This window comes from Dipodomys ordii, unplaced genomic scaffold, assembly GCF_000151885.1.
Source record: "Dipodomys ordii isolate 6190 unplaced genomic scaffold, Dord_2.0 Scaffold6, whole genome shotgun sequence".
NCBI classification, from domain to species: Eukaryota; Metazoa; Chordata; class Mammalia; order Rodentia; family Heteromyidae; genus Dipodomys; species Dipodomys ordii.
The window spans coordinates 13,443,851-13,453,029 of record NW_012267222.1 but is presented as its reverse complement, the minus strand read 5'-3'; the positions used below and the strand labels follow the sequence as shown (position 1 = coordinate 13,453,029).

Sequence of the window (9,179 nt, the reverse complement as noted above, 5' to 3'; positions counted from 1 at the left end):
GTTGTTGTTGTTGTTTTTTTCCGTTAGTTGTGGGGCTTGAACTCTGGGCCTGGGCCTGTCCCTGAGCTCTTCAGCTCAAGGCCAGTATTGTACCTCTTGAGCCACAGCCCCACTTCGGTTTTCTGGTGGCTTATCGGAAATACAATTCTCAGGGACTTTCCTGCCAGGGCTGACTTTGAACTACAATCCTCAGATCTCAGCCTCCTGAGTAGCTAGGATTACAGGCATGAGCCACTGGCAGCTGGCTTCCCTGAGCTGCTTTTCCTCAAGGCTATCGCTCTACCATTTGAGCCATAGTGCCATTTACGGCTTTTTCTGTTTATGTGATGCTGAGCAATCAAACCCAGAGCTTCATGCATGCTAGGCAAGCACTCTACCACTAAGCCACATTCCCAGCCCCAGAACACTAGTCTTGAATGAAAAAGCTGGGGACAGCACCTAGGCCCTGAGTTCAAGCCCCACAACTGACCGAAAAAAAAAAAAGTTGTTTTATAGTTTACTGAATGAAAAGTACATTGCTCTGCATATTTTATATACAAACTCTATGGAAGAGAAAGTGATTAGTTACTGAATTATAGCGCTCAATTTGATGTGACACAACTCAGAAGCATTTATTAGAATAAATTATTTAGTCTCACCAGGCACTGGTGGCTCATGCTTGTAATCCTAGTTACTCAAGAGGCTGAGATCTGAGGATCGCAGTTCAAAGCCAGCCTGGGCAGGAAAGACTGAGACTTCTATCACCAATAAACCACCAGAAAACTGGAAGTGGCGTTTGCTGTAGCTCAAGTGGTAGAGCACTTGCCTTGAGCTGAAGAGCTGAGGGACTGTGCTCAGGCCCAGGGGTCAAGCCCCCTGACCAACCAAAAAAAATTTTTTTTAATTTAGTCTCAATACTAGATATTTCCTGTCCTGGGTTATGCATTTCTTTTTCTCTGTTCCTCTGTCTCTTTTTGACTAGTTTATGGACTTAGTGTTGTAAACTCAAGCTGGGTAAAATCAACTGTAAACTATACATACTTTAAGGTAGCTCTTAGTGAGAATGTTTATTCAACAGAAGGAGGCGTTCATCAGCATCCTTGTCTGGGAGTAGTTCATCATCCTCATCATCTCGTTCCCGGTCACCACCAAAGAAGCCTCCCAAGAGAACATCTAGCCCTCCTCGAAAAACTCGCAGGTTATCTCCTTCTGCAAGTCCTCCAAGGCGAAGGCACAGGCCATCACCCCCAGCATCTCCACCACCAAAAACTCGGCATTCCCCAACACCCCAGCAGTCAAACCGTACAAGAAAAAGTCGTGTTTCTGTGTCTCCGGGGAGAGCTTCAGGTAAAGGTAAAAATCAAACAAAAATATTTGTTCTCTCTTTTGCTACAATGCATCTAATCTCTTGTTGCCCCCTTCAAAAGTATGAAGTGGCTTCTATACAAAATTGTGGGCTGGGAATGTGGTATGGTGCTCACCTAGCATGCGTGAATCCCTGTGTTTGATTTCTCAGTACCACATAAACAAAAAAAGCCTGAACTAGTGCTGTGGCTCAAGTGGTAGAGTGCTAGCCTTCAGCAAAAAGAAGCTCGGACAATGCCAAGCCTCAGAGTTCAAGCCCCAGGACTGGGGAAAATGAAGCAAAAAAATAGTTTGTGAATGTACTTCTAAATTTACTTTTCCTTTTGAATTTCTTGTAAAGCAGTATCCTGGTAAAAGCTGTACTAGTTGGGGACTGGGAAGGTGGCTCAGTGGTAGAGTGCTTGCCTTGCATATAGGAGACCCTGGGTTCCATTCCTCAGCACCACATAAGCAGAAATGGCCAGAAGTGGTGCCGTGGCTCAAGTGGTAGAGTGCTAGCCTTGAGCTGAAGAGCTGAGGGACAGAGCCCAAGCAGAGTTCAGGCCCCATGACTGACTTAAAAAAAAACAAAACTGTTTAGGGGACTCACTGGCATTGGCCAGGTAGAGAAATACATTCTCATAATAATGGTTCACTCTGTTACTCTGAAACCACTTTCTCTGAAGAATACTTACTTGATATGTTATTAAAGACTGTATACCTTTTTGGCCACATTGTTCTCCTAAAGGAAGGACATAGTGTTATCTTTTTTTTAACTTTTTTTTTTTCTTTTGTTGGTCGTGGGGCTTGAACTCTGGGCCTGGGCGCTATCCCTCAGCTCTTCAGCTCTAGGCAAGCACTCTACCCCTTGGGCCACAGCACCACTTCCAGTTTTCTAGTGGTTTATTGGAGATAAGAGTCTCATGGAGTTTCCTGCCCAGGCTGGCTTTGAACTGTGATCCTCTGATCTCAGCCTCCTGAGTAGCTAGGATTACAGGCCTGAGCCACCAGCGCCCGGCGACATAGTGTTATCTTTAAACCTGGTTTATTTTTTATTTTTATTTATTTTTTTTACTTTAGGCTCTAGGGCGGGTTCTTTTGAGTTTTGTCCTTTATTCTCCACATTGATTTCTGAGACTTTTATGATCTGTAGTCTTACTGTGCAAGAAGAATGCTGTGTTCATTTGAGTGAAGGTTGTTTGTAGTCTATTGGGGTTTGTTCTTGTAGTCCTAAGTACACATGAAAGAAAACTAGAATCCTGAAGGCTCCATTTACATAATGTCTTGATGCTTAAAGCTAGAGTGATACAGCCTTGAAAGTAAGTCATGGGATATGGAGGAGAACTGAAAAAGCTGCTATAGCAATTGGGTTTTAAGTAGTGACCTGTAACCATATGCTGAAGTTGTCCCATTGAAAATTTCATGTTACAAACAATAGAAATGAGAAAATTTGTCCTTGTATATTTTAATGAGCTTCATGAGATTGCAATTTCTATTTGGCCACTCTACTTCCAATGTTTTCCCAACACACACTCAACTTCTGGAAAAACAAATTTTACTTTGCTCTGTGTGTGTATGCACATATGTGTGCATGCGCATGCACCAGTACAGGAGATTGAACTCAGACCCTGAGTGCTGTCTGTGAACTTTTTCATTCAGAGCTTGCATTCTATCACTTGAGTCATACCTCCACTTCCTCCTTATTGGTGGTTAGTTAAAAGTTTCACAGACTTTTCCTGCCCAGACTAGATTTGAATCTCAGTCCTCAGATTTCCACCTCCAAAGTAGCTAGGTTTAAAAGCATGAGCCATTGGCACCTGGCTTCTCTTTTTTAAGAGTGTAATAAAAGCCGGGTGCCAGTGGCTCACACCTGTAATCCTAGCTACTCAGGAGGCTGAGATCTAAGGATCATAGTTCAAAGACAGCCCATGCAGGAAAGTCCATGAGACTTTTTTTTTTTTTTGGCTGGTCATGGGGCCTGAACTCTGGGCCTGGGCGCTGTCCCTCAGCTCTTCTGCTCAAGGCTTGTGCTCTACCACTTGAGCCACAGTGCCACTTCCAGCTTTTTCTGCTTATGTGGTGCTGAGGAATCAAACCCAAGACCTCATGCATGCAAGGCAAGCACTATATTACTGAGCCACCTTCCCAGCCCCATGAGACTCTTTATCTCCAATAAACCACCAGAAAACCAGAAGTGGCACTGTGGTTCAAGTGGTTGAGCACTCCCCTTGAGTTAAAGAGCTTAGGGAAAGCACCCAGGCCTAGAGTTCAGGCCCCACAATGGACATAAAAAGTATTATGTAATAAAACACCTTGTTGTTGTTGTTGGTTGTGGGACCTGAACTCTGGGCCTGGGCACTGTCCCTTAGCTCTTCAGCTCAAGGCTAGCACTCTACCACTTGAACCACAGTGCCACTTCGGGCTTTTTCTGCTTATGTGGTGCTGAGAAATTGAATCCAGGGCTCCATGCATGCAAGGCAAGCACTCGAACACTGATCCACCTTTCCAGACCTGTAGTGACATTTTAATGGTGTGAAAACTATAAATTATTAGCTGGGCTCCTGTGGCTCATGCCTGAGGTGAGTACTCTACCACTGAGCCACGTTCCCAGGCACACCTTTAATATTTTGTCTTACACTTTTAGTAGATAGTACACAGTGAAGATGTGCATAGCAGAGAAGTAATGGTGGAAGAGTAGAGATGAGTTGAATTCCTTTTTGGTTCTGAGACAGAGCTTACCTGTCCAAATAAACACAGTTCCACAGTCACACTTGGCAGCATTCCATTTGTGTAGTGCAGCAAATTCACAAAAGATAGTTGCCATAAAGCCAGGTGCCAGTGGCTCACGCCTGTAATCCTCGCTACTCAGGAGGCTGAGTTCTGAGGATCACGGTTCAATGCCAGCCCGGGCAGGAAAGTTTGTGAACATATCTCCAATAAACCACTAGAAAACCAGAAGTGGTGCTGTGGCTCAAGCAGTAGAGCACTTGCCTTGAGCTGAAGAGCTGAGGGATAGCGCCAAAGCCCTGAGTTCAAGCCCTATGACCGACAAAAAAAAAAAAAAAAAAAAGATAGTCACCATAGTGCTCCATTCAGGTGGGAAAAGAGCATTAGTTGCTTCATGCTTTATTTACTCCATTAGGTAGAAAGCTGATGTTTGGGATTTTTTTAAATCACTTTTTCTTTTTGGTGCTGTACCTGGGGTTTGAACTCACGGCCTGAGCACTATCTTCAGCTTTTGTTCTCAAAGCTGGCACTCTACCACTTGAGCCACAGCACCACTTCCAGCTTTTTCTGTTTATGTGGTGCTGAGGAATCAAACCCAGGGCCTCATGCAAAGTAAGCACTCTACCACTGAGCCACCTTCCCAGCCCTAGTTTCAGTGTCTTTCTTGCCCAAGCTGGCTTTGAACTGCCTTCTTAAGATCTCAGCCTGCTGAATAGCTAGAGGCATTAGCTACCAGCTCCCAGCTTTTATTGTTCTGTGTGTGCGCATGTATGCACTGGTCTTAGGGTTTGAACTCAGAGCCTAAGCTTCTTTTTTGCTCAAGGCTATTGCTCCGCCACTTAAGCTACAGCTCCACTTCTGGCTTTTTTTTTCTTTTTTGGTTTATTGGACATGAGTCTCACTGATTTACTTGCATAGCCTGGCCTCAAACCATAATCCTCAGATCTTAGCCTCCTGAGTAACTTGGATTACAGGCATGAGCCAAGGGTACCTGCCCATTTCTTTATTTGAACTGATAAGGGAAATAACTCTGGGCCTGGGCACTGTCCCTCAGCTCCTCAGCTCAAGGCAAGTGCTGTACCATTTGAGCCACAGCACCACTTCCAGCTTATATGGTGCTGAGGAATGGAGCACAGGGCCTCACACATGCAAGGCAAGCACTCTACCACTGAGCCATCTTACTTGTATGATCCTTTTTATTGTGTCTAAGCAACTTTTTCTCTTTTTTTAGTGACAAAACATAAAGGTACTGAAAAAAGAGAGTCGCCTTCACCAGCACCAAAGCCTAGAAAAGTAGAGTTATCTGAATCAGGTAAGTTTTTAATTGGAAGAAATAAGTACTGGGCTGGCAAGGTGGCTTAGTGATAGAGTGCTTGCCTTGCATGAAACAAGCCCAGAGTTCCATTCATCAGTACCATGTAAACAGAAAAGGCCAGAAGTGGTGCTATGGCTCAAGTGGTAGAGTGCTAGCCTTGAGCTGAAGAGCTGAGGGACAGCGCCCAGGCCCAGAGTTCAGGCTCCAGGACTGGCACAAGAAAAAAAAAGTAGTACTATCTACTACTTCAGAAAGGGAATTTTCACTAGGCTTTTTGTTTGTGGTATTTTTTTGGTGGTTTCTTTGTTGTGGTCATTGAGGTTTATTTGATTGGTTGGTTATTTTGGTGGTGGTACTGGGGCTTGAGCCTTGTATACTTGGCCTTACTTTTTGTTCCAAGGGTGCCGCTCTACCACTTGAGCTACACTTCTACTTCTAGCATTTTGCTGGTTAATTGGAGATAAAAGTCACAGTTTCAATTTGTGTGTCTATACTAGCTTTAGTCCATGATTCTGAGATCAATGCCTGGCTTAAAAGTTTGTTTTGGGTACATTGAATAAATTATATCACTTGACCCAAACAGATAAAGGTTTAAGAGACTTTTTTACCTGTAATATTAGCTATCAGTAGGCTGAGATTTGAGAGGATCATGGTTCAGAAAAGTCGGAGACTCTTACCTCCAGTTAACCACCAAAAATCTGGGCATGGAGGTATAGCTCAAGTGGTAAAGTAATAACATTGAGCACAAAAGCTCAGGGACAGAACCCAGGCTTCAAATCCCAGAATTGGCACCAAAAAAAAAAAGCTTTTCCTATTCATACATGTCAAACTACCTATAATGCATAACTAAAGAAACAATTTCTAAATGCATCCATCTTTCAGAAGAAGATAAAGGTGGCAAGATGACTGCAGCTGATTCTGTGCAGCAGAGGCGTCAATACAGACGACAGAACCAGCAGTCTTCATCTGGTATGAACACTGATTGTCTTCTGCTTGCATGTCTAAGTAAAAAATACTGTACTTAGGCACTCATATGATGATGGACCCTCTGGAATCCCAGCACACAGGAGACTGAGTTAGGAAGATCTTGAATTTGATTCCAGTCTGTGCTGCATAGTATAGAAAGATCTTGTCTCAACAAAATAAGCCGAAATACCTTGAGAAATATCTGGGGGGGGGGGTGAGGGGGAGAAGGGATGATAAGGGGAAACAAAGAAGGAGGCAACAATGCTTGATAAGAAATGTACTCATTATTCATGTAGTTGTAACCCCTCTGTATGGTATTTTCACAATGAAAAAAATACAGAGGCAAAAAAATCTGAGTAGTGATTATACTGAAGAGAAATATTTATGTCTTTATGGAAATCAGTAAGTTGGGGTTTTAATTCCTAACACTAGTTGGGGAAGATAAACAGTTTAGAAGACTAGAATAGTATGATCATTAGTCCCTCTAGTCTTTCCCAGCAGAGGGTTTTTTGGTGGCACTCTATGCCTTGTATTTGCTACAAAGGTGCTCCACCACTTGAGCTATGCTTGTACTTCTGCTTTTTTTCTGGTTAACTGGAGGTTGTGGACTTTTCTGTCTAGGTAGGCTTTGAGCCATCAGCCTCCTTCCTATAAGCTACCAGTATCTGGGTTAAGAGGCCTGCTGTTATTTTGTTTACTATTTATTTATCTAAGCTCTGGCTCTTCCTCTGAAGATGAGCAATCTACTCTTGCACTTATTTAACCATATATTTATTTGTAGACTCTGGATCTTCCTCCTCCTCAGAAGATGAGCGGCCCAAGAGATCCCATGTGAAGAACGGTGAGGTAGGCAGGCGGCGGAGACATTCCCCTTCCCGGAGTGCTTCTCCATCTCCAAGAAAGCATCAGAAAGAGACCTCCCCTCGGTAACAACCTTTAGTAGTCTTTACTGGTGTTCTGTAGTTATGAAACTTCATGACTTAAGGGTGGGCTGTGGAGATATTTTAGAATTTACATAACTTTTATATCAAGGGCTAGAAAAGTGGTTGGATTTGGTTGGGGTGTGTGTGTGTGTGTGTGTGTGTGTGTGAGTGATTTCGTGGTTGGTATTTTCTTAATATCTAGTATGAACTAAATGAGTTCTCACTATTGAGCCACTATGTCATATATGTATATGATAAAAGTAAAGCAGCTAACTCACAACTTTTAACTCCTGAATATCTTTGAAAACTTTAAAAAAAAATCTCCTTTAGTGGGATGTAAAACTCCCATCAAAGTAAATAATTTAGTGAATGGAATTGTTGACATTTGTTTTTCTCTGATGCTGTCAGGATGCAGATGGGAAAGCGATGGCAATCGCCAGTGACTAAAAGGTTGGTTAGACTCTGCTTTGTAATTTAGGCCTATATATCAAAAGTTAAGTCATCATTTCCTGTTTGGGTGGCCATATCACATTCTTAAAATGTGTACATACTGATTGTGATTATGGAGAAACTTTAAGATTTGGGGGGCGGTTTTGTTGTTTTTTCGTCTTCATCTTTGTTAGCACAAATTATATATACTAAGGGACTTCATTGTACTTACATACACATAATGTACTTGGGTCAAATTCACCCCTAATTGTTTTTAGCATGTCAGATTAATGTAGGGAGAATTGTATGTGAAACTTACTTTAGAGTATTCATTACAGTTTGTCTGTAATAATTTACCTTAGGACAATGTGTAGGTGTGTAATGAGATGAGAATTATAGCTCTTAGGGTCAAGTGGGGAGGTTGTTCCTTGTGACTTTTAGAGAAAGCAAGAAAAACAAGGATAACATTAAAAATACTGAAACAAATAGGTTTTGACTCTGTTCCATCTTTTTTGGGGGGGGGGGTCGGTTGTGGAGCCTGAACTCTGGGCCTGGCACTGTTCCTCAGCTCTTCAGCTCAAGGCTAGCTCTCTACCACTTGAGCCACAGCGCCACTTCTGGCTTTTTTCTTTTTGCTTATGTGGTTGCTGAGGAATCAAACCCAGGGCCTCATGCATGCACAGCAAGCACTCTACCACTGAGCCACTTTCCCAGCCCTCTGTTCCATCTTTTACAGGTTTGAACACTTTGATAAACAGGATCTATATGGTCATAAAACCATTTAGAGCCAAATCATATGTGGAAATATATCTGTGAATAGGTCTGATCAGAATTTGGTAAAGTGAATTTCTTAGGGTCACAGAATGACAAAGTAGCCTGGTCAGACATTATATAGTCCATCTTAACCAGTATTCTGCTAAGTGTTTTCTTAGGGAAGGCTTTTCAGAGCCAACCAAAATGTTGGTGATGGATTGGAGTATTTACAATGTAATGTAGACTGGTTTTTTTTTTTGTTTGTTTGTTTTTGCTGGTCATGGGACCTGAACTCTGGGTCTGGGTGCTGTCCCTTGCTCTTCAGCTCAAGGCTAGTGCTCTACCACTGGATTCACAACACCACTTCTGGCTTTTTCTGCTTATGTGGTGCTGAGGAATCGAACCCAGGGCCTCATGCTTGCAAGGCATGCGCTCTACCGCTGAGCCACCTTCCCAGCCCATACAATGTAGACTGGTTTTGATTATAAGAAACAGACACCTAAAAAGATATATTCATGATTTTCTCAGCTATAATGATTTCTGCCTTCTGTGATATTGCTAGCATAAGAACTAAAACTTTTTCAGAATTATGTTAGTAGTATACTTTCCTCTTCAATTTCTGTCCCTGTTACAGAACTATCTGTTCTAGAAAGATTCCTCACAATAATGAAGTCAAAACCAGTTTCTTTCTAAACCGGCACTGTTTTTTGTTCTCATTTAAAAGTACTATACAGGGCTGAGAA

General features: G+C 42.5%; 1 protein-coding gene across 1 annotated transcript in view; it reads left to right on the top strand.

The window, feature by feature from the left end:
- Srrm1 (serine/arginine repetitive matrix 1) overlaps positions 1-9,179 on the top strand; it is a 34,801-nt gene that overhangs the window by 16,461 nt on the left and 9,161 nt on the right. Inside the window, exons 9-13 of the mRNA XM_013032395.1 lie at positions 1,058-1,326; positions 5,282-5,362; positions 6,248-6,334; positions 7,113-7,257; positions 7,663-7,704. Coding sequence (XP_012887849.1) covers positions 1,058-1,326; positions 5,282-5,362; positions 6,248-6,334; positions 7,113-7,257; positions 7,663-7,704 — 624 coding nt within the window. The remainder of the gene's footprint in view (positions 1-1,057; positions 1,327-5,281; positions 5,363-6,247; positions 6,335-7,112; positions 7,258-7,662; positions 7,705-9,179) is intronic.